Here is a 27,597-nt window from a genome sequence, read left to right as displayed (position 1 = left end):
ATGTAATCCAGCTACCGTATAAGAATGACCACGTGACTCCTACTAACCTTAGGAAGATACATTCATTGACATGGGGGGGGGGGGTAGTTTCGATTGCTAAACTTCATTTTCACAAATTTGGATATTTGATGATTGTACAAATCACACGTTCATATACGTGAAGGGGAACACAAATGGCTCGTAGAATTAAAACAAGGACAGGGGTGAATGAACTATTGACTCAAAATCTATCTCGTAACGCTTTCGTGAAGTCTTTTGATAGCAAGCCTTTGTGATTATGAAACAATACATCTCTTGAATATTGTGGTGATTCCTTTTATTGCCTTGACAACGAGCACTACTAATTATACTGGGACCTAACCGGACCGATCGACGTGCAGCTCCGTCAAACACCCAAAGTGAAAACACAGGTATCTGGTTGCCATAGAGGGCAGTACATAGCATCCAAGACAGTACATCAAAAGTGTCATGTCTAGATATAATTAAAAAAACGACAGCAATTTAAATGATATAGCGGTAATATTTATTTGACTAAAATTTGACTAAAAACATTGTCATTTGTATGCATGTATACAAGTGTCTTTTCATAATATGACAACTGTGTGTACATCTGTTACCAAAGGATATTCTAATTGATTCGTCTGGTTTAAAATAGCAAATGCTCCCAATAAATAAATATATATATATAACTGACATGTAAATTTATATGAGGAAATATATATATATAAACCACATTATATTTAATTATATTATAACATTTATCTCATATATGGAACTAAAACGACTCATTTTGTCATTTGATATGACTCATTTTGTATATGGAAATGAATATGTCATGCTAAATGCCATTTGACTTTCTAGGTGATGAATTGTTACACTACCAAAAATATCGAGTGGAGGAGCTTTTCAATAATTACACAGTGCAATATTATCGCTTTGAATTTCCACTGTTTTATAGGCTTTAATGTATTCAATTATATTTGGTCAATTACGCCAGTTGGATATTCATTGTTTTATCATATATATAAACAAATTGGCATGTAAATGCTATTTTAAGAATTGTTTACAAATTTTCGCTTTCAGTGAATTACGTCAATATATTATAAATTACGTATACAAATTTTGCTCAAAGGTTAACCATTCCTTTCAATATTGTTAACAAGAACCTTGGTGTCTCAGTTGCCCAGTTGCTACGAAGGATCTCCATTTTTATTCTCGTCATCTTCGTGTTCTTCCCCAATCAACCAGTATGTAGTCTGTTTTCCCTTGCCCTGGATCAAAAAAGAAAAGTTGGAGAGATAACCCGATATTATGACATGTAAAAGAACCCTTTTTACTAAGTGTTACGTGTTGTAGCTGCTAAGTGTTTGCTATAAATAATATTTCTATTTGACATGTGTTGGCCCCTATATAGGTCTTGAAATTAGAAATACGTATCACATTGATTTGATTAACGACAGGAAATAGACAAAGGTATCATCCCATAGCTTTTTCGTACCACAGTGACACATTTAAACTCAAATGCAAAGTGATAATTGTACTAATTTTGTGTAATCATTTTTACTATACATAATCACAGGTATTCACTGCCTGTCCTTATTCGAAAAAAAAAAGTTATGAAGTTATTCTTTATTAGTCCTATTTCCAAGACATTTCTTTGAAAATATTTGCACTATCTGACTGACTGACTGACTGACTGACTGTCCTGCTGGCTGCCCACCCACCCGACTGTCTGTCTGTCTGTCTGTCTGTCTGTCTGTCTGTCTGTCTGTCTGTCTGCCTGCCTGCCTTCGTGGGTGTGTGGGCGGATGGATGGATGGATGGATGGATGGATGGATGGATGGACAGACGGATGTGCGCAAAGTCTTACCTTCATCTCGATTTCACCCCTCCGTTCCATGCGGAATGTCAGAAAGGTATTCAGAATATACCATGTTGAAGAACTGACGTGAATTTTGAAAGCTGGAAATAGATTAAAGATTATGAATAGGTTTACTAACTAACGCTATACAATGTTGAAGTTAAATTCCAATGTCCGAAATATGTATATAACATGTTAACTAAGTTAGGGTCAACTGTGCATGCATAGTGAAACGATATATAATAATTTGTAAATGGGACATAATACTTGTATTTACCTTCTCCATTAGACTCCATTCTTGATGCTGTATTTACGGTGTCTCCAAACAAACAATACCTCGGCATTTTAAGCCCGACTACACCAGCCACACACGAACCTGAAACATATGTATAACAGAGATATTGTAGAGAACGCATAGAATAAAGGGCCTCTTTATACTATGACTGACATATTTATTGTATAGGTGATTTTCAATGATGGCTACATACAGAACACATACTTCTATCAATTGTCAATTTTAACAGATGAGTACAAAGATTGTAAGAATTTTTAAAAGTATAACTGGGTTGTGTTCAACGCCTTAAGAGTATGTATTTTATGATTACGAATATCACGTCTTCTGATATGATTACAACAATGTTGCAAGAACAAATCATTAATTAGACTTACAATTCTTTGCAGGAATAGAATAACATAATACAAAGTAGTTGAAAACAACCCGGCTGTGCTTTACTCTAATTATTACAATTTCTTATCTTACTAAGTATTGCAACTATGGATTGTTACCTGTATGCATTCCCACTCTTAGTTTCAATTGGTGGTCTGGTTTGTGTCGAACCTTGAAAGTGCTCACAGCCTTGAGTAATGCTAATGACATTCGGGCAATCTCTCTGGCATGTTTGTTACCATTTCTTATTGGTAGACCTGACACGACCATGTATGCATCCCCTATCGTTTCAACCTGAGTGTAATTAGGTTATAAAATAAAACAATATAATTAACCAGTCAATTTATTCGAAGAGAGGATTGGAATTTAAATAATGTACAGTTACAACATACTTTCAAAGGCATGAACATTTACCATATACAATTGTCTGATTTGTGCTATTTGATTTCCGCATAACAAACACACACACACACACACACACACACACACACACAGTAAAGCACTCTGAATGTCATGACATTAACCTACCTTATACACATCAAAGTTATTAATGAGTGCATCAAAGCACGTATACAGATCATTCAACATATTAACCACCTATATAAACAAATGGAGAAATAAACAGGAAGTGTAAGATCAGGTAACAGTTTTGTTAAGTACCATTTATTACAACAAATCAATTCAGTCAATCAACCTAGCTCCTTCTGTTAACTACTTTACATGTTATGAATCACGTGATCTAGAGTCAATATCGTGCATGCTACACTTTAACTTGTGGAACTTTCCTTAAAATCGTCACGGGTAAAGAGAGAGGGGTACTATTTGAAAAATGAATACATTCTCTTTGTTGATATTTTGTATTGTGATGTTACACAGTTTCTGTGCACATACACTAAAATATTAAAAATGGAAAGTTTACAGACATTTTAGCTACAGACACTGGTTGGAGGTATTTCCTGTACGCTGCCTGAGTCAATGAAAACGCTATGTACATGCATTCGTTGTAAATTTAAGTGTACATGCATGATAGTGATACAAACGGAGGTCCGAGCACTAACTAAGGTCCCTACCACAACCCTATCAACAAAAAGAGAAGAGTTTCCAGGTATCTACAGTTGTGAGGAATCAACGACACACTGTACTGGAGTAAGTTATTTTATTGAATGATTCCATACCTCTAATGGACCACTGGTCGCACACAATGATGTGAATCCTACGATATCACTAAAAAATATAGTCACACTTTCAAAGCACTCGGGTTCCACTATTTCACCACGAATAAGCTGCTTGGCAACAGAACTAATGGAGAGTCGATAACATATAATGGTTTTTAGTAAAAAAAATTGTAATAATGACAAATATGATATGTAGTGATGTTGGATGTCAAACCTTGGGAATATGATAGTCCGTGTACGTATGTTTGCAGATACTTTGTATGTAATAATTTTGTCATTGTTTTGTGTTATACAATACATGTTTCTTAACTCAAATTTTTAGTAAAGTCAAAGTTTTGTAAGTCTTAGAAAAATACTTTCCATAGGTACCTACTTTGGCAGTATACTGTACAATAATTGTTCCGACTTGCGTTTCTCTTCTAAGAATGCTTCAGTCCTCTGTTCAACAAGGCTTTCTAGGTTGTTGGCATATTGTTCCATTCGATTCAGAAGGTTATCCATAATGTTACCACCGTGAGAGTTATTACTGAAAAAATAATTAAAGACTAATCAGCTAGAATGAAGCACGCCGGGCTGCAAAGGACAACTTTCATTTTTGTTCACTTTTTTAAAAATCGTATAATAGCTTGTCTTTGTTATAGTTATTTACGCTTTAAGTAGTCTGATCCTAGTAATAATTAATATTTATGCAAGTTGATTTCTTTCTACCAAATTTTTTTTATCTGTAAATTGACAGTAATAATTATAATGAGTCAGTGTTAGTTGTCATTTATGATATGATTAGCTTTATTCAAATACTTAATCTAAGTGCCTACAGGATTTAGAGACACCACCTTCATAATATTTAGTTTCCATCTATAAGTTCCTACGACATACTAGATATTTACATACCTGTTTATCTTCCTAATATCTGACCTTACCGAACCTATATTCGGTCGGTCGTGTGGGGTTTCTCTCCAGCAAGCCTGTATAAGTCTCCGCACTTCAGCTGGACATATCTCGTTATTTATTCCAGGCCTAAATGGAGGCGATTCAACTTTCTTTATTTTTTCTACAATTTCTGTAGTGAAAACATAGGAATATACCTAATATATGAAGGGTTGTTATAGTCACTGTGCCACAATGACTTAACTACAAAAATTCCATTTTGAGAAAAAGGCCAAAACCGTATTTTCGACACTAGGCCTATATTAGTCTGTAAGGTACGCCGTGACGGGGCACACCCTCTCGAGAGGAGGCCTGTGAGGGCGGAATGACACGACGTATCTTACAGTCTACACCCTTATGATCCTAGGCCAAATTTAGATCACGTTTTTCCGCATTTCTGTCTTAATCCAGAACAACTTTTGGTGAGATGAGAGAAGAAACAACAAACTATCGGAAATTAAATCAGAGCTTTTGAGAAACAGATTATTTGTAGATAATACCACAAATATTTTTTTTTCACGAGGTACTTCTGATTTTGAGACAACTGTAACTCATGTTTCAACCTAGTTATCGTTCAGAACAAAGGTTGGCCTTTTTACTGACATCTGAAATCACTATGAACGAAATTGTAATTAGGGTAAGAACAATTATGCCACATTGAAAGCAACACATATACTCTCAATAATGGAAACGGTATACAACGTACCATTCATATGTATATCCACTGATTCAGCCTCAAATGGAACCGCTCTTGTCGTTATTGCATAAACAATGATACCAAAACTGTAAATGTCGCCTTCTTGTGATCCACGTGATGACGATTCCCGAAGAATTTCAGGCGCCTTCCAAAGCATCTCTATGTGATAGCAATAGGAATCATGTTACAATATGATTTGATATGTTTCAAACACATGAACTGTTTGTATTATATTCCATTACGTATAGAAAAACATAAAGAACCTTTTCTACATTAATTGCAAAACCTGAGTAACATAATTTTGTCAATATGTTACCTTTCTCTCAGTTATATTTGGTTGAGATCATTCCATATTATCTTAACATTTGCATATCATACGGAAAATAAAAATGAATGTTAATTAATAACTTACTAGACATTTCGTTGTAATCGTTTTTGTATCTCCTCGCTTTTCCCCTGGATAGGCTGTTGAGACCAAAGTCAGTTAATTTCAGCACGAACCGGCTGTCTACGACACAATTTGATGATGTGAGATTTCCATGATATTTGATTATGCTGTGATGTAGGAAGTGTAGACCCTAGGAAATCATAAAATATAGTGAAATTATTTTTTTAAAGAATTAAGCTTAAGTGTTAGCGCGGTCGTGTAAATGAAAGTTTCAAAAAAATATACTTTGGTAAAATGCTTCATTCACTATACAGATTGAGGTGTATGGTCAGTAAGTTAGTAATTAAGGTTCATAATTTATATGAATCACAGCAAAAGTTATTTAGGGGTAGGTTTGGCCATATCAAAAATTACTAAGTTGGTTAAATACATCACACAATGGTTACTGAAGCTCTGGTCTTCATCTAAAAATATAGTATACATAGTTGGAACGAGACAAAAGTAACCACTAAATCCATCACGTTGTTATACCCTGACCCTTTGATACGTACAGTCATCATTAAAACTTACAGCAATTAGCTTGAAAAGCTGAGAGCTCATACAATTGCAGAGCAGGTGGGCATATAAATGAAATAAACTGCAAATTTTAAATTTTTATCTCGTTGTCATTACTTACATTGATTATATCGTTCATCATAGAATACCGAAACATCCAATCTAACTGGATAGAATCATTCTCAAGCACATCCTGGTAGTAGATAATAAGGATATCGCAATCAATGTTAGCATTGTCAGATGTCAAATTAAATTATGAGATATAATTACAAATGTCTCCTTTACTTGAATCTTCACGACAACATTCGATGTCTCTACTAGAAATTTCAGAATTAGTGGTCAATTCATTGAGAAACTCGAACAAGACAAGAATGCCCGTCAGCAAGAATGACGAGTAGCAGCGATATATATATATATATATATATATATATATATATATATATATATATATATATATATATATATATATATATATATATATATATATATGGCGGACGTTTCAAAAATGCAAGAATTACGTACTGTAGTATACTATGCTTATTCTTTCAACCTGTTCTGAAAAGAATGATTGACAAACCTAAATACCAGCAACGTCGTCGTCGTCGTCGTTGTCGTTGTTGTTGTTGTTGTTGTTGTTGTTGTTGTTGTTGTTGTTGTTGTTGTTGTTGAACTTTACATGTCAAAGCTTTTGAAATGGACTTCGGGTGTTTTGGTTAGAGCTGTCGTGTACATAAGATGCACTTAATCTGTGTAATAATTCTGTTTAAGGCTAGTGTTATATATAATAGGAAGTCTATATAACTTCCACGTACCTGCAGGCTACCTTTAGGACAATACTCTGTAATAATGGCAATGTTTGGCATTTCCACGCATGCTCCAACAAAGCGTACAATGTGATTGTGTTCTATATCCTTTCTCTGGAGGAAAATAGACATTAAGGTGTCATCAATTTTTTGCAATTAAAGTACCACAAACTTTTGAAAATAACAATTCATTTAATTCTCTCGTTTTTTCCCCCACGTTACTATACTCTCAAGTAAGTTTATAGTGGTTGTTATATTATGTATTGATGTACTTGATACAACACTATATATTTCTGTCTTAAATGCATTTAATAGATTTTGGAAATTTTATTTAAACGATTGTTGATGTAAACTATAAAATAATATCGCCCGAATCAATTTGATCCCCAACGAGACACCAAACATTGAAAACGTAACATCATTGTGTTCACGTTTATGATCTATACTTCCATACGTCAAGCTATTCCTGTCATATCCGCTTAATAATTTCACTATCGGTCAATTCCCAGTCAGCACGGTGATAATTCATTGATAATTCATTGACTTATGCTCTGTAGACAGGTCGTCAGCAGCAGACGACAAATTGAACGACTTTGGCACTTTTCTCACTGTTCATGCAATTACGTTCTTGATTTATGAGAATAGCTAGAGTTATTAAATTAAATGACTTTCCGTCATGATTGTCATTAGCGTTGTATATTGTTGAAGGTGAGATAACTGAACTTTTATATAACAAAATAGCCATTATATTCCCATATTCATCATGTGACAAGCAATTAACCATATAATAATTGTGCTAGAAAAGTCGAGTCATTGAGCAAAATGATTGTATTGCAAATGAGGAGTTGCTTTGTAGTTTTAACTGAATCCGGTAAAAATGTGCCAAGTATAAACGATTTTTAGTGTAATTCAGCCAACATCTCATGAAGTGTGATCGGGTCATCAATGTAAATATAAACACTTCCCTTGTGGTGGCGCCCCACTGACAGCTGTCGCCATATTGGATTTTAAGAGCTCGTGATTTACTTCTCCGGAGTAAGTTATTCTTACAGAACTTTATAGAACAATATGTTCATGAACTTTGTACGACATTTTCAGAATGATTGAAATGTTAGCTTTTTAAGGAAACTTACCTGTTTGAGTTCAATGAGAATACCTCTTGTCAGCTCAATCTTTTCGCTGTTCAGCTTCTTCACAGCAACAAGATTACCCTAAAATAAACCGAATCGATGCAAATCAGAGTTCAATGAGTAAACAATTGTAAAGTAGTGCTCCATGCGCGTCAAGGTACTGCCATATACAAGCTATTTGTAGTGTATATTGGGCAAGGGGGGGGGGGAGCATATGACACCTTGGGTAGGTATCAAAATATGACCGTAGAATTACTCGTAAATATGGGCACACATTGACATGGGAATCTAATAACATAAACTGCACTAGTACTCCTTTACAATACGTAAATACATCCTGGTTTTTCTGACAATAGATGCTTTTACTTCCTATCGCAGTTCCCAAATCACTCACAATCTTAATGTCTTGTGATGGTTAGCCTCCGGATAGTATTAAATGTATTTTACCCACTTTATGGATGAAGATTACTACAACGAACGTTACATTACCGTGTACTACAAACAAGCACGATACACTGTGTTATTTAGTGTGTTGTGTATTCAAACCATCTTCATCATCAGGAGAGTTTAATATGTTAAAATTTTTAATTTGTTGCATCCTGTAATTGGAACTCGAATGAGTATATTTACAATTGAAAATCACCTATAATTCTAAATAATTGTAATTATATTACTGACTGAATTAACATACCTTATAATGGCCTACGTTGGTGAATATTTGATTGCCCATTTCAGCACTTGAAAGATTGGACATGGTTTCATTATTCTTACCCTTTGAAAATAGAAATCATGAAATGATATCGTCACTGTTTACAAATACTACAAAAGCATTCTTTCACACCTAGACATATGCAAAGTATACAAAAGTGACAGAAAAATTATATCAAGAGAAGATAACTGATGCTTCGGTTTATCATGCATAAGAACATCTTCATGTGCTGTGGGTTGTATCCCTTTACATATATACCTTTGATACGTTTTTCTGTACAATTTTCTCTGTTCAATACAAATTTAACAAAAAATGTGCTTACAAAATGTGTAATATGTGACTTTGATTCGGATAAAGTTAAAAAAATTTGAGTACACATGTAGTGTACAATAAAATACAAAAATCTTGTTTCTATACGTTATTACTAATCATTTGTCACTATCAGGAACACTCCCATCTATGCTTCGAAATATAAGTGGGGCAAACTTTTTATGTACTTGAAATAAGTTTTCACAAACATCACACGTTTCGCTATGACAGTAATAGCATAGATCAATCACTGTGATAAACCTGCCTACGCTATTTTACTCTAGCTAGCTACCACTCTCAAAGCAAATGATCACAAATGATACCTAAATGTCAATCCCTTTTAACTTATTAAATCTCTGAGTGGTAAATGAAACATTGTCTTACATTACACGGTAGCGACTTGTTCATTATATTCATTGAGATGATTCGGCTTTTCTTGATGTGAGCAAAAGTAATATCTTCCCACTTTATTTTCCACGTCATGCTGACTAATTCACTCTCTAGTCTATATTTCCTGCGAAAAGAAAGCAATATACAATAACTGATTAACAATTAGCCACTATGTTACTGATCACATATAAAAGATATACAAACCGAAATAAGGATGCCATGCGATGCCGTTCATGAAAAAAGTTTATATAATATTAATCATGCTTGTAAATTTATACAGGTATTTTATCCGGATTTCAAGAGTGCTAAATGGACTTTGCATTAACTTGACACCTTTGCGAAAGACGCATGCTATATAAGTATGTGTGTATACTGCCTCTCATTACTGACGAAAAGTATTCATATATAATGGTGCAAATCGGCTAGAAGCAATACCATCAAAGTAAGAATTAGCTTGATACATGTTCAACCCACGCCTTGCATGGAGACACCAGTATTGATTACTATTACAATCAGTCCCCTTTCCCAGCTCTCGATAATATACGACGATACGCCGACCGGAAATAACCCAATCCGACGGCTGTGACCTCATCTGTTCGCACTGTAAGATTCATTACAATGTGATATTCAGCACAATGTGTATATATGCACATACACTTTGATTAATGTGTGTAGTTGAAGATCTAAAACCATATCTGAGGATAGCTAACATTTTGTATTTTGAACCGTATATATTACATGGATAAGTAACACTATGGTTATAAAATCAGTATTTAAGGTATTATACAACCGCTATGGAAACCGGAAAGTGAGCAAAGAACCTGTGTTCGCACTTATATACAGATAATACTTCTCTGCATTAGAAAGAGTCCTTCTCGGCGCCATATACGAAGAGGAAACAGGATAGAAGATGTGGGAGAAAACAAAATAAAAAATTGTCACTATTGCATCAAGCGCTGTCAGCTTATCAAGTGTTATCAATTTATCTAGTCAGCAGTTGTCCAAATGAGACGTTGACATAAGTATATATGACAATACATTGAAAGACTGTCCTACTCCGAATACCTATGACAACAGAGGGGAAGCCATGACCGACCTGAATATTTTTTTCAGATGTAGACATTGTGTTTGATGAGGCCGAACCTGGTGACAATGTTCGTACGACCCCCCCCCCCCCCCCTTTCAACTGCAAATATCCCACGGATGTCATCAGCACATAGAGAGCTGGCTTTGGAGGCTAAGTCTTTCAGAATGACACCAATGTAGCGTTACAATTAAATCATTTATCAAACCACTTGATAAGGGGACATTTTAAACTCTAAGAACTATCTTCATTGAAAAAAAACTTATGTCTCGTCCCGTGGTGGTTATAGATAAAGAAACATACTGTCCCATGAAGCCTTAAGCCAGTTGGAGTAACCTTTTACATTTCAGACATCACTGAATGAGTAACCTCAGGCCTATTTATATTGATAATGCACTATAAACATTTTTGTTTGCTTTATTGAATCTTTTCCTCCAAGATTTGCAGTCGAGATTCAGAACAAGCTGAACAGACAATGGAACGTCTCTCACAAAAAAATTCTAGCTTGATTCCAAACAAGTCATTGAGAATGACATAGTCCCCGCTATAATTGGGTTTTAAGGAATTATCACTACTCTGATCACGCATCAACATTTGTGAACCTAAAACAAACAGACTTAGATATGTTGTGTGTGCTTGTTGGACATGGAATATGCCTCCAACAATAAAGGATTGGTTGGGTATGGGGGATCATATCACGATGAAAATGGAGTCTGAGTTATGGCTTTGGACATGGAAAATTCACAAACAAAATGGCTGCCAGGCAGCCATATTGGATCGTATCACGACGAAAATGGATATGCACATGTATGTCATAGAACACTGTCCTAATACCAACTTTGAATGAGATCTGTTCAAGCATGTCTGAATTATGGCTTTGGACATGAAAATTCACAAACAAAATGGCTGCTAGGCGGCCATATTGGATCGTATCATGACAACAATGAATATGCACATGTATGTCATAGAACACTGTCCTAATGCCAACTTTGAATGAGATCTGTTCAAGCATGTCTGAGTTATGGCTTTAGACAGGGAAAATTCGCAAACAAAATGGTTGCTAGGCGGCCATATTGGATCGTATCATAAAACAAATTGACGTGCATATGTATGCCATAGCATGTTGCCCCTGTACCAAGTTTGAAAAAAATCGGTCCAGGCATCTCCAAGAAACGGCTGCGGACGGACGGACGGAAGGACGCACGGACGGACGGACGCACGGACGCACGGACAGACGGACAGACGGAACCCAATCCATAAATCCCCGTTCCGGACTTCGTCCGCGGGGACTAACAAAGAAACCCAGAAAGACCAAACGTTTCTGGCTATCCAACGGTTAAAATCGTGAATTCTAGCTCTATTGTCAGAGAAATTATTATGATCATGTATTAATGGACAAAATAGATTTCTTCTCTTAACGCTAATATAAATAGTATTGAATAAATAAAATTGATCGGCACTGACTTTGTCGCCAGTTGTACTATTGAATGTATTGACTGTAAATGTTATTTATAGTCTTCTTCTGAATTGTTACAGTTCCATTTGCATTGATTCAAATTTCCTGAAAATTCTCGCTGAGGTTGGAAACTAATGGAATATTCACGCCGTGTTTGTATTCATTTACAGTTGTAATAATTAACGAATATCTCTAGTCTTGTACATCCAAGGAAGTAATTTTTAAAGCAAAACCAGTAAAATAAGGGTTTGAGGCAGTGCCTGCACAATGGCAAACCTATATCAAATTTACCAAAGTAGCCCCTGATAAATGCCTGAATTTATCAGGCACAAATTGCTAAGATATCAAAACATCACGATGCATACGAATGTAAAGTTATGACGTCATCTTACCTGTAGAGCACAGCAGCTATCACTATACACGACACTAGCATTATACCAATTACAAGACCAATGATGGCAGAAATGGGGAAATTCTCTAACGAAGAATAAAAGTGATATAATAAGTCATTTATTCGTATACTGTAATGATAAATGTCATATGGCTGACAGCAATTTATCATTTTTACGATTAACCATAAACTACTTTTCCTGTCATTATCAATGTATGTATATCAATATATATATATATATATATATATATATATATATATATATATATATATATATATATTATATATATATATTATATATATATATGTATACCTATCTGCCTGCCTGTCTGTCTCTGTGCATGTGTGTGTATGTATGTATGTATGTATGTATGTATGTATGTATGTATGTATGTATGTATGTATGTGTGTATGTATGCGTGTGTATGTGTGTATGTATGTATGTATGTATGTATGTATGTATGTATGTATGTATGTATGTATGTATGTATGTATGTGTGTGTGTACGTACGTACGTACGTATGTATGTATGTATGTATGTATGTATGTATGTATGTATGTATCGTATTATAGTATTGATGGACGAACGGATAGATTGAGGGATGGAGAGCGAAATGAATGAGGGACGGATGTGTGGGTGTGTTAAGGTAAGTACGTATACTCTTCTATATCATCTTCTCTATTGGCTGGAAAGTTTATAGTATCTCTGAAAAGTTTACAAAAAAATTTACTTTTACTTCTAATCAGATATAATGCATTATGCAGTCATATCTAACAAGACGGTTGATATGTACCATCTCGTTATCATTTCCATAGCTTGCATAAAGTTTATTCATCCCCCAGGCAAATTTATGTACTTGAAATGTCATCTATTGACGACAGGAAATCGAAAGTGATTACTTTTATAATTTCAAAATTAAGTCTGTCGAAATGATAGAATTCCTAAATCCTGTTTAACAAAGGAAGACCAACCCTCCGGTTAAAGTAAAGTAATATGAACGTCAGTATTTATTCATGCTTTAATCTTACAATCAATCAATGGGTTATTATACGTTCTTATATATCTCAGATTTTTTAATTTACATTAAGGTGACTACTGTCGCAGTGTAGTATTATTTTGAGATGATGATTTGTAAAGTTTCCACACGACAAGTGCATATTAACGGTTAAATGTAATCAAATAAATCAATAAAGTGCAACTGTGCATTTTTAATAATGTATATACTAAAAGTGTGAAGGTTATGAATAGACAAGCGATACCTTAGATCTAAAAATGTGACTATATAGAATTATTGATTCAAAGATTAACCAGGTGTTCGTTTATTCCGTCAAACGTTGGGAAAACACGAACAGCCAAGTTAAATTGATAGTTTGAATGAACAGTAGAAATAATCATGGGTATGGCGGCACTCGCAGTGAAAATGATAAATTAAGCTCATTTGATTAGTCAGAATAATGTTGCCATGGTTACGTCAGCAAAACAAATTAACAAAAAATAATGCAGTTATATTAAATTGTAAAACCCACATATCCTTGTCCAGATTTCAGAAGAAACAAAGAGAAGCCTTTCGATATAGAATTTGAAGTTACATCAATGATTTGCCTCGAAAGCTCAGTTTAATGTTCAAACAAACTCTCACACCTACTTTCCTCAGGGCAGTTTTCATTAAAAAATCCACACTCAGGAATATCATCAGGGGGACCAGTTGCACCTCCAGGCCAGTGAATATCGGTAATGAAATCCACAAAGTCAGAATCCCCATAGTAGTTAAGAACAGGCTGAAGGAGAAAAACGACGAGAACATAACGAACTCCTATTAAGTGGAAATTTGAATGTTACATTTGGCGTCTAATAACGAATTATTACATAAAACACATTTCGATCGGCTAAAATTATCGTCTTACCCCCCCCCTCTCTCTCTCTCTCTCTCTCTCTCTCTCTCTCTCTCTCTCTCTCTCTCTCTCTCTCTCTCTCTCTCTCTCTCTCTCTCTCTCTCTCTCTCTCTCTCTCTCTCTCTCTCTCTCTCTCTCTCTCTCTCTGATCATAACATAACTATTCTTGATTGCTTTATTGGAAGTCATACACACTTAGCTGTAATGAATATTTATGGTTAGCTGTTTCATATCATATCTGACGACTCCCATAAGATAATGTATGGCCATGGTAAGGACCTACACTGAACAATAAATGAGGAACACGTTTCAACTCTTCATGTTGCTTGGAAATCACGCGGAATATATGCTATCTTCTGTAATGAAACAAGTCCCCAGAACCCAACTTTACGATAAATGACCTAAGATTATTTTCTCAGTGATCAGAATTGATATGCCAGTTTTATGAGGTCCCAATTGTTGTTGCTTCAAATCGTTTAAATGGGAATATCAGAGTTTGCTCGTAAGTATCTTTACAAAAACCATTATAAGGATTTATGATTATTTCTCTGTGTGCATAGAGCAATAATTGCCACATTATAATTATAGCCCCGAGAAAACAAAATGAAACCACCTCATCGCATGACATTTCATTTCAATAAACCGTTGGTGCAGTCGTTAAGGAAAGTGGGGAGATGTTTACTAGATTAAGAAGACGTGGCTCGAGGCTTGATAGTTAAAAGTTGATATACCCTCTTTCAATGCGATAAAAGTATATTACTGATTTTTATCGGGCAAACTATTTGTTGAGAAAAGGATGCCCATTGCATACGGTTATCATAATTTTAAGAGAGGAAATTAAACGAAAAAGAAACGCGACAAATAAAATAAAATAAAATAAAACTACATTAAATTCCAACCCTATACCACGGACAACGTGATCTTGGAATTTCCTTTGTGTCAATGCATGGATCAAAATCATATTCAACAAATGAATGCAACACCACACACATTTATTTTAGGGCCATGGGGATAGTTGATTACTATGCCGGACGGATACGTACGGACAGACGGTGATTTGATTACTATAGGTTTGGTTATGGAAAACACATGCGATGTTGACCACGTCAACACCTTAGGAGCGACGGTACGAACGTGACACGATTCATGAAGGACATCGGATATTATGCTGCATATATGGTTCAAATTTCCGATACATCATGATAATACCAATTAAATGTGTGATAATTATGTATCAACTCGTTGCGAGTGAACTGCAATAAATGTGATACTTGCAATAAGCAATGAAATTGTTTGCTATTTACATCTGGTTGAGAACTGTAATGTCTTTTCGTTATTAAAATAAACACATTCTTCTTTTAATTGTTTTTATAAATAGGCAGCATACTATATTGCGGAGAAATAATCCTAAACTGTCAACATATACATTCGTAGACAATTTATTACACAGTGCATACTGCAATGCCAGCAAAGTCGTTATCCTTTGAAAGGTAAGTTAAGTACTTACATTGCAACGACGTTTCGAAATAAAATAACGGTCAACATTTAACGTGTCTAGCTAGTATTGATGCTAAAATCAATTAAATATGTATGTATATTGTCGAATGGACACACCTTTAATAAATTACTTCCACAGCAAATATGATGTCTTTTAGTATGATGCATATTATTTGACAAGCTTGTTAGGAAGAATATCCAGAAAACTAACAGCAGGAGATAGGAACTGAAATGATATATGCATGGATAATGGATTGGTAATTGCCACTGTCATTTCCATTCAAATGATATATGAATCAGTTCATAAAAACAACCAGGGTCATTCATTGGGGATTGTCATTTTATATCGGATATCCTAAACAATAATTGTTGAAACTCCCACAAGACACGAATACAAGTAGTTCCAGAATCACGCATTGAAATCATTGTTTACCAAGATTGGATTAAAGTGGCGCCATTATGTAGGCCTACCATGTTCGACGGTTAGGATGAAAAAAAACACTTTATAATTTCATTGTTAAACAATGAAATGGGCGCCAAAAGAGTTAACACATTGTAAGAGGGGGATTGCTTATAGCGTCAATAGATTACTTGTGACGTCAAAACAGTACAATTGTTATCATAAATAACAATGGTGATACTTCAAACATAGAAACTACTGGTTATCTAGCACACGATAAAATGCTTAAAACATTGCATTAATGATAAATCTGCAAGGAAGCCTCTCAACTGCGATTCTCTTTGAGTTCAATATATTTGAAGATGTTTTTGAAAACAGCATTACGTCTCTATTAGTAGGTACATATTCGTATTTTATTTTAACTTCATGTAAATGCGATTTTATCACTCTGATAGCGATTTAACATTAAGCATCCTGTATAATGTTTAGTAGGACTGGTGTAACCAGAGGTAGCTTTACTACTTCATGTGATAAGGTTAAACGATGCAGTTTGCTTTCACTACAAGACTAACACAAACATACCTTATCTACAAGCGTTATGACATAAATATGGAAAATGCATTTCTTCCTGACATTCAATATCAATCTACTTAAAAAGAATATCATATGTTTTGGTGTATCGAAGCTCGCACAACCAACCTCATTAATGTAAAGTTAGAAGTAATTCCAAAAGTCGCCTGATTTGTCGGAATACACTAATTAATCAAAAATACCTGGTACTTTCTGTGCTTCAATACTACATGTATGTGTATTGGTCCAAGAATTTAATTACTGAATCGAGCAATTTCATGAGTTTTACCTGCTACAATCTGGAGTGGAGTCAACGCAGATCGGTGATTTAAAGTTGTGGGTGTCCGATAGGCATATAATGTACATAAGAAGTGTATTATGTTCATTGACAAACACAATGCGTTACGTAGCTCGTAGTCTAGTCTGTTACGATCATCTCCAACGTATAGTCAAATGGGTTTCTCTAGCACAGAATTCCGTTTTTACCACCAACAGCAATAGTTCATGTTATTGGAGGTTGATATAAATGTGATGACGTTATCGCGTCCTCCCGTCACTTACATTCAAAATGTTAGTCGATTGGTAGTATGAAGTAACCAAATACAACCACCTGCCAGTGTGTGATGGTTTACTAATGATATACGCTGTTCATCCCTTCAAAAAGCAGGAAATATAGCTAGATATGTGTCCGTTGACTATATATTAGAAAGAAAGATCGTATAAAAGAACAACTACACGACCGTATATTAACGAGACTCTGTCGCTCCCATCGAGTTGCAATCATCGTGTCATGACGTCAGAGTTCACCTGATTTAAATACAAAGCCTTTCGTATATCATGACAATTTCTATCCATGAAATAACTTTTGTTTGTAATTATTGGTACTGGTCAGGCTTTTGTAACGTGGGGTCCCAAGCAAGAAGGTGCACATGTATGAACGATGGATGACTGTTTCGTGATAAGTTCAATTGGAAATCCCTTAGTCCTGGTTTTCAAACATTTCAGGACAACTATAACGCGGCTCAGAGTAAACCTAAAGTGTGGCAATGTCAACATGTCTCAACAATCTAAGATGTCACTGTCTACATGAAGTTATTTAACGATATAGTCATAATAACGTAAATAAGTCAAAGGTGAAACAAATCCAAATATATTGACCCTTCTTCATCACCAATCAATTCCGCTAATCTTCATTTGCATTTTAAAAAGTTTTATAGTTCTTTTCTTTTAAATCGTAATGAATATTTTTAAATAGAAATGAAACAGTTGACAGTACGCCTTGTGATGAATATGTGTTTACTTCACCCTTCCTGGTACTGCATTTATTTCATCCATCAACATGTAATACAATTACCTGAGAAGTAGTTGGAACTGCGTAGGGGACATGTCAACTACACGATGATTTGAACATTACAGGTGTACGACCAGACTATTGGGTGCGATGAAGGTATCCTCTAAAAGATGGTGAAATATTACACTATGTATATGTGTGTTAGGACACTCGAGAAACAAGTATATGTGACGCGTATAAATGAACGGAAAGATAGGAATCTCGAATACGACTTTTTGATCAATATCTTATGCTATCGAGACTGAGGGACGTGAGGAAAATCACTATTTAAAATAAGATAAAAGTGTACCTTAAACATTCCTGTTTCAGGATTGGTCATGTCTAGGATTGAGTAGTCTCCATTTCTATCTCCATACGAATCCATAGAAACATTACCTGTGATACCTACATGTCAGTGTAAAAGAAAAGAACCTTTCAGGTGATTCTTGAGAAATGATTGTAATATCTAAAGCATGTCCAATATATTTCGTGTCAATACGTCCCCCTCATCCCTTAAATGACATCGTATACATAGTATTAAATACATACATACATACATACATACATATATACATACATACATACATACATACATACATACATATCCAATCCATCGTTCATCGGCCTCTATCTTATTACCTTTAAATGTTCTGTTCCACATCGTCCTAGTTAAATTATAACCATCTTTAGGATCATTTCCTGCCAGCAACGTGTCATTTAATGCCAGCGCATATAATAAGACAGCATCATGAAATGCTCCAACAAAGTTGTTCACCTAGAAATACAAAAATAATAAAATGATCTCATAAGATTCCTGGGATATTCAGTAAAGAAAACAATGCCTACATTATATGATATGCATACAAGGTTGCAATGGCATAATTGTGCAGGTATTTCGTCAAATAGAATCTAGGGAAATCTAGGGAAACGTCTGTTTGTATCTATTATATATTTATGATGCATATGATCGTTAAAACCATGTAATAAATCAGAGTTGTATGACGAAATGACATTTCAATTTACAATAACTAATGGGATTGAACTGAAAAGTAATTTTTTAAATAAAAAACGATCAATTTTCAGTCCACAAATGAAATGGCGATATTTGGGCCAATCGTTCAAGGTTCATCTGGACAGTTACTTCTACATTTACATCATTATGAACGACAATGGTTAGAGAGATTAATATCACATTTCTAATCACATATTCTAAAAATATAATGTATTATTATAAAATGGCATGTAAATGTATTATAATTTGGGACATGATCAATGTCAATGAATGAATGAATGAATGAATGAATGAATGAATGAATGAATGAATGAATGAATGAATGAATGAATGAATGAATGAATGAATGAATGAATGAATGCATGAATGAATGAATGACTCAATCACTCACTCACTCACTCACTCACTCACTCACTCACTCACTCAATCAATCAATCAATCAATCAATCAATCAATCAATCAATCAATCAATCACTCACTCACTCACTCACTCACTCACTCACTCACTCACTCACTCACTCACTCACTCACTCACTCACTCACTCACTCACTCACTCACTCACTCACTCACTCACTCACTCACTCACTCACTCACTCACTCACTCACTCACTCACTCACTCACTCACTCAACCAATCAATCAATCAATCAACTAGTTAGCAACGTGGGGTCATTCATACAACAAGCAATGCTTCCAAATGCGGTGATGAGTTATTATAATGGCCTTGCGGTAAAACAGATTTATGAGACAGATAATCGAAAGACAATGTTTCTTTTTTTCAAATAGATAATGTACCAAGGCAACGAACAAAATCACGGAATTCAGTACTGTGTATCTACGAAATATTGTATTTTAGTAATCAATCAAGTCACGTGTATTAGGATTGTGTTTTATCCGGCACTGTGAACACAATATTAAAACCATATTTATCGTTTTGAGCAATGGCAGTGATTTACTATTTCCTATTCACTATTAAATGTATTGCACTATGTATTATTTTAGTATCGTTCTGTGTAGGGGTGCTTGTACGTGTATCTGCGTGCGCTTGTGCTCTAACTTGTATGCAGTTGTACACACACACACACACACACACACACACACACACATACACACACACATACATACACATACACATACACATCCACATCCACATATCCACACATATACAGACACAGACACAGACATCCACACAGACACACATCCACATCCACAGTCATATATATATATATATATATATATATATATATATATATATATATATATATATATATATATATATATATATATATATATATATATCATACTTTACTAATGGGCAGAGTTTATAGCAGAACATTAGTTCTTAAATAGTATCAACATATAAACCTTCGAAAAGTTAGTTTTATTTTCGCTCTATAAGTTGAAAATCGTAAACCTTGTTAATTGTGTTTAACCACAAGTTTTACTTACAACATCTTCTGTGTACGAGAAGTTATAATTCTGAAATGCTCGTTCACGCACTTCGGCTGAAAACTGCATATATTCCTCACTGTCAGGTCGCATATTAGTTACAGTCATTAAAGCTTGATATGCAATTTTAGCATCTTCATCCCTATCATCACCTCGTTTCCATGGATATATCTCTTCATTTAGTTCCTGACTTGTCTGTACGTCGAAAAAGAGATATTCGCCGTTGATTAGCCCAAGGTCGTATGCTAGTAACATTATTCGGCGGACCTGGACGGGAATAGCACAAATGACTATCACTGGAAAGGAATGAATATAATGTATTTATTAAATATATTACATAGTTCAACGGAAGGAACTTATATTTCTAAGAGAAACATTCCAGATACATTAGACTTACTAGTATAACACATAGTTTTATAGATGGTAACAATTTGTAACAATGGAATTAGTATTAACATTAAATAGTCCCAGATCTACATATATATCAGCAGCAATATTGTCTACGCTTGATTACTATATTATTAAATTTGCGGTCATTACATTTTACGATAGATAACATACGATTTACTTTATGCGTTCAAACGGAGCTCGAAATAGTATGCTTGTCTATTTTATGCAAATAAAAGATTATTTAAGTTTATTGTGATCTAGGGGTTGCCAGTGAGTACTTAAGTGATTCCATGTGCTGAAACCGAGCTCCAAATAATGTGTTCGTCTATTATGCATTATGCAATATCTAGATCTGGGGGCTGCCAGCGAATACTTGTGCAATTTTTAAATCTACTCTTACTTATAGCATTATAACAATACAAAATATTACTGATTCATAGCAGCTGGTGCAGGTTACATGCATGCATGCATGCATGCGTTTTTTTAAATAATTATTCTCCCAAACGCTCGTAAAATTCTAATGGTGACGATATCATCGTTGGTATTAATTCGATACATAATCGTAGCTTACATAACGTTTCAGATTAGTGCCAGCAATAAGATAAATGGTAATCATTTCAAATGATTTAGTACCACAAGCTGTTTCTTCCACTGTATTTCTTACAGCTCAGATCCCAGACAAGTTAATTGTTAACATCTACTGGGGATTAACTAACCACTAAATTGTATAACTACCTCGTTTACACACAGATGAATATTGAGAATTTGACCGACATGGTGCATAAAAGAAATGGTGCAAAATACACGATGTTGTTCGAGTTATGGCAATTATTTGCACACTGATACAATCTCTGCTTTTCTAATTCCTCACGTTCTTAAATGATCAGGAAAATATAGTTTTTTTATTGACAAAGAAAAAGTCATGGAAACAACGAATTAAGCATTAATTTAGTCAATTTGATAAAGGATAGATTTCCATATCAATTCTCAATACAAATATTACAGGACTTTGGTGTAAAACGATCACTTGCATGTTATAAAATTCTCAACACGAATAGAAGCTATGACAATACTAGTGATAGGACATTGTGTTTATTAATGACCTCTTCAACACGAATTGTGTACTTTGTAAACTTAAATATGTGATATTCTATGAATATTTTACTTAATGTCAATAAAAACTGGCAAGCAATGGCCCATAAATCCCGAAAAGCGTCATGGATTATACCATAATCACTCACTTGCTTCGTCAAATCAGAACTATTAAAACTGATCCGGAAATGCTAATGATGACGGTTACTGTTTTCAGTATGTCGCCTTGTCAGTATTGATGATAAATCAATTCCAATCCTGCAATCTATGCTAAATGTATAAAATACAGCGCGTCTCTGGATAGAACAGTGACCAGTGCAATATCAGTATTAATATTGGTAATAAAGTGACCATATGGATGAGGATTTGGTATTTATTTTGGATTTTTAAATAATATAACAATTTTATCATGGTTTCCTATATGAAAAAATGATGTGAAGCAACATTGACTAAGTCTGAGTTTGTAACTCAATACATTACAAAAAGTTTTAAAAAAATATGTTAAAAAAAAGTTTACAATAACATTTATTTCACACAGTTATCATGGTTTTCAATTTATTGAGTTACAAAGAAGGACTTGGAATAAGTTGGTTCACATTGAGTTTTCAAGTAGGAAGCCATAATAAAATTGTTTTATAAATCAAGAATCCAAAATAAATACCCAATCCTTATCCATATGGCCAATGTAAGTAAAACAAATTATATGTATTTGTTTTCTGCCCTCATAAGTTTGAAGTTTCATACTACCAGTAGATGACTTTGTGAAATCCACGTTTTTGGATAATTTGATTTAATGTCTCTAAGACATTCTGGACACACTAAAAAAAACATGTCAGAAAATCGATTGTTCTCTGTGCTGAAATATTAATACCATAATGATAAACATTTGAATGCAATGTGACTGATACTAGTTTTATCCTTGTATGTAAGTATCTTAATAATGACTGCTTTAAAGATTGTGTATAATATCACTACATACAATGCACCATTTTCTCGTTAAAAAAGTTATTTATACTAGATAGTCGATTTTTCGGTTCAATATGCATGGCGTGAGAGGACGTCGCTTATGTTGTTACATTTAATCTTGTTAAAACGATCTTCTACCAATGATATAGTTCAAAGATAACTGACGTATGCAACGTCCATTATGGCGCTCATGCTTTAGGGTATGAATGTGGGTACTTTTTTGAGATACGAATCGCCCTGTTCCTTTTACATGGGCGATATATTCCGAGGTTAGTAGTTTGCTGAATGAACCCAACCTGCTGAAGTTCAACAAATTTCTGCGCTGCACTAGTACTGTACCTGGGAGTCCAGTGATTGCAGAGTCGCTGAGTGAGTTCATTATTGCCAGCGGGATTTTTATTACGAGCGAGGTCAGAATTGTCAGTTGTAACAAATTTAGGGCCATTGGCGATGATGATCGGATCATACATCGCCAACAAAAAACAAAATTCCACAATTTTTTTTATAACATCTCGCTTACAAAATCGTGCAGCTGTAAGCTTAATTAGAGGAAATTTAATCTTCTCAGCTGCTTCCGCCTGCTCTGAGCCGAGCGGTAAAATTCGACTTGACGAAACGACATTGATACAAACTAGTCGTGACACCGCTCCATCAGTTGTTACATGTCAGTGTGAACGTGGTACAGAATGTTAATGACGTTACGTGGAAATTAAGCATGTTAATCTTGTTTGAGTCTACAAATACATGTACCAAGATGATGTTACATGGAATGGGTTTGATGTCTACATGTAAATGTAACGACACGTCATGTAAATTTTCTCCCCCTTTCTGTTCTCTCTCCGCACACACGAACACATGCAAAATTACATTTACGCAAAACACATGCATATTCGTGTCTGTCTGTCTGTCTGTCTGTCTGTCTGTCTGTCTGTCTGCCTGCCTGTCTGTCTGTCTGTCTGTCTGTCTGTCTGTCTGTCTGTCAACGTAACATTCATAGATACATATCTAGAAAACCCTGAGTCTATTTCTATTTGTATGTATGTATGTATGTATGTATGTATGTATGTATGTATGTATGTATGTATGTATGTATGTATGTATGTGTGTGTGTGTGTCGCTGTAAAGCAGTATAACATTGATGAGAATGATTGAGGTAGTCTGATGCGAGGTTTGTAAGACTTCAAAAAAGTTTGAAAATCATGCAGTATAAGCACATGGAATGGAAAGCAGGATAAAGTCGAACGGAATAAACGATTTCGAAATATAAGAATGCAATTTATCATAATTAAATTCACTTTGCATTAAAGCTGCAACTAGAACAGTTTTTTGAAAGTTTTTTGTTTTGATAAAATATATTATACGTAATGTCATACTCCCAAAAGTGTACATAATCACTTGTGGGTGAGAATATCATTTGATATGGTACAATTAATCACAGTAAATTGGTTTTGAGTCTGCACCCGAAAATCAGCGATCTCAACGGCGATCACGTTTTCAACCTGTTACTTTACCATTTAAGGATAAGATTGACCAATGATTAACATGTATAATCATGTGTAATAATTGGTGTTTTAACATTTTTCAATGAATAGATTGTGGGTGTCTGATAAAAAAAATGATACTACAGGTACAAACTAGTGCAGTTTTAACATGGCGACAGCTTCAAAACTAATATGCTTTCACTAAAGATTTAAACTTGTCACCACACTACCTATGATCCCCATTAACAGATATAATATCTTTTGTTAAATAAGTAATTGACCAATTTGAAACGAATATATCTTTGGTTACTTGATAACTTGTCGCGATTGCAAGTCGTATATAGGTTTAACAACGTTTCCACGAGTACGGGTATTGATTACGGCTAGGAATTCGAAATGTTAAGAGAGTCAAGGCCCGAAAGGCTACGAAACGATCTTCGCAGCGTGAACAATATACAGGCCATGCATTGAAAGAAATGTGAATTACAAATGCAAACTCGAAATATTTCCAGACGTATCTTGCAAAGCTTTCCCAATGGCAATGCGCGATAATATAACTCAATGTAATTATATCAGGTTTTAGTGTGATACTTAATACTAAAGAATTAGCGTCAAATATATACTCACAGCAGTCTTTAAATTCAAGTAGTAATATGATATTAGACATACCTCGATACAATGAATGCTATAATCCAAACTAAATGCGATGAATTCTATGGTTGTTTATTTTATTTTGAAAGAACATATAGGCATTTAAAATCCTCCCGCAAAAAGCACTAGACGTCCCTTGAGCGCCTATCCGCTAATGTTTTATTTAGTAAGTCTTAATATTAAGATTGACCCAAATGTGCATGGGATATTGATGAGAGGTAATTTCTTCAATGTCATAGTCACTCGTTTGTGTGTGGTTTATGTCAGTAAACTATGATATTTTATTTGTTTATTTCTGTCTCTATGGTCCCTTCCGATTAGTGAAATTGAAGTTATGCCAAAATCTACTTAGGTTGATTGATAAGTGCTAAATTTTACCGATCCCTCTTTTGTGTTAGTAGCTCAGTGAATTAAAGTTACTGATATTTCATTATTTTTCCAGCGCCAAGTGTTCCATCATCAGCCATATGTGACCACCAACCTCATTTACTAATATGATTTTATTTAATGAGAAACCTGACAAGGAAGGAATACAAAGAAAGTGTGATAAAAATAATTATGTGAGAACTAATAAACCGGGTGGTTTTTTTTAACCGGTACTGGTTGAAATTAAAACATGAGTAGCTATCATGCAATGTGTTATTTGTATCCTGATCATCTATAGTTTTGTTACCCTCAAATAATGTATTATATTGCCAGCCACGTATTTAGTGATATCGTGATTAATATTTCGACTCCACCAATTAACTACTTTGTTTGCTATCCTTGAATTTCCCCAAAACCTACCAGGCAAACAGGAGAAACCCGGACAATGCTAACGTGTTCTGTAAATTTCACTATTCTGTTGAGCAATTTTCTAGTTTTAGCTAAATCTACTAGACTGGTGAAATGTAAATGTCAAAGTCCAAATTTGGATTGCCTTAAACAACTATTTAGATATGTGTGTAGTTATTCTGAAGATGTTTGAATGGTCTTTCCTTTTGCAACAGTATAAAATAAACTTTTCACGGAAATTTTGAGTAAAATGAAATGTGCTTGGTTTTTTTCTCTAAATCTACCGACAAATTAACACGCCCGTGGACGGCAAACAAAGAAATTATTTGATGGTGCCTTATGTACAGTTCAGTGGTTTAGGTCATGTTATGGTGACAATATATATGGTGTTATGTTATGTTTGTGTAAACTACACGCTTTGTTGCTTGCCCGAACTACAATGGTGATGTGGTTGTCTTATGCCTGTAGAACAAATTGCATGTTGAATTCGGGTGAATGATTTGATAGCGGAATATCTTTACGTATCAAAGGGACTGTACAAGTATAGGTCTAGCGTACAGGGTTGCTGCCTAGTTGTAGAATGAATTAGCGTGTGAACGAATACACGACAGATTGATTATGTATTCAATTGATGAAATAAATAATTAACTATTTTTTGTCATTATTGCGAGTATATATACTTGCGAGACCCATTTGTCAAGGTTTGGTTGTCTTTGAAAAGTACACCTCAAATTGTTTACATGTCCTTGCTATCATATTTCAGAGAATTGAAACAATAATATAATCCCTTCTTTCAGAAAACAATGAAACATTTCTAGGGAGGGCAAGCAAACGTTATCGTCAAAAATAAGCGTCTTACCTCTGGATACCAGAGACACGTTTCTCAGAACAGCAAGCAACTCCTCGTCATCAATATCATGTGGATGAAAGCCGCGCACTCCTCGTATATCTTTGGTGAACGAACTATTCGTTTTGTCCTCTATGGTAGTATACACTGCGATTGCAACGATTAATGTTTCCTGTGTATCCATGTCGTAAATCATACCAAATAAGCTAAAATCGAAACTTTCAATCATGTGATAGAACGCAATTGCCAACCTGTCCAACGGTGGATATGTACGAGTGAGAGTCGAATAAATACTCTTGTCGTTCAGATCTTGATCTTCGCTCGCACCAGATATGATCGGGATGTTCCAGTGAACAGCCATGACGCCGATCAGTTCCATGGGATGCCAACACGCTGGTCCAACAAAACAAGAGATGTCGGTTGATTCACTGACTTCGAGTGCTGCGATGACGGATTCTTTACGGTCACAAGAAGAATCGACAGTAATAGCTTTCAGCGTGCTTCCGGGCAAAACGCTTGTGTCATTATTCACTTTTTCAATTGCAATGTCTATGGCAGGCATAACTTTCTGCAATGAGTAAGGTTTGTCAGCTGGGTCCGGCGAATCATGAAGAAAGACCACTAGGTTGTACTCTGTCCCGAGAGAAAGACCATCGAACTGCATGAATAGAACGAAGAAAACGTAACCGATGTTGAACTTCAT

General features: G+C 34.8%; 1 protein-coding gene across 1 annotated transcript; it reads right to left on the bottom strand.

The window, feature by feature from the left end:
- Positions 1-1,190: 1,190 nt before the first annotated feature.
- On the bottom strand, positions 1,191-27,597 carry LOC144447732 (atrial natriuretic peptide receptor 1-like). Its single transcript, XM_078137812.1, has 21 exons — positions 26,907-27,597; positions 20,694-20,989; positions 18,872-19,007; positions 18,543-18,637; positions 14,189-14,321; positions 12,544-12,628; positions 9,606-9,735; positions 8,895-8,975; positions 8,207-8,284; positions 7,083-7,187; positions 6,392-6,463; positions 5,740-5,905; positions 5,337-5,486; positions 4,595-4,763; positions 4,077-4,229; positions 3,704-3,827; positions 3,057-3,125; positions 2,648-2,822; positions 2,139-2,237; positions 1,871-1,962; positions 1,191-1,271 (listed from the first exon to the last, which is right to left on the bottom strand). Exons 1-21 carry the CDS (start codon positions 27,595-27,597, stop codon positions 1,191-1,193), a joined length of 3,180 nt encoding a protein of 1,059 aa, XP_077993938.1.

Source organism: Glandiceps talaboti, chromosome 16 (genome assembly GCF_964340395.1).
Source record: "Glandiceps talaboti chromosome 16, keGlaTala1.1, whole genome shotgun sequence".
NCBI lineage: Eukaryota > Metazoa > Hemichordata > Enteropneusta > Spengelidae > Glandiceps > Glandiceps talaboti.
This window is presented reverse-complemented; position numbering and strand designations above follow the sequence as displayed.

What these genes read in the sequence shown, in the direction of transcription:
- LOC144447732 (XM_078137812.1), bottom strand. Translation starts at nt 27,597, where the DNA reads ATGAAGTTCAACATCGGTTACGTTTTCTTCGTTCTATTCATGCAGTTC. An exon ending in TGATGAACGATATAATCAAT is followed by an intron (nt 5,906 to 6,391) that starts GTAAGTAATGAC and finishes ATGATTTCCTAG; the next exon opens with GGTCTACACTTCCTACATCA. An exon ending in ATAACTTTGATGTGTATAAG is followed by an intron (nt 2,823 to 3,056) that starts GTAGGTTAATGT and finishes AATTACACTCAG; the next exon opens with GTTGAAACGATAGGGGATGC.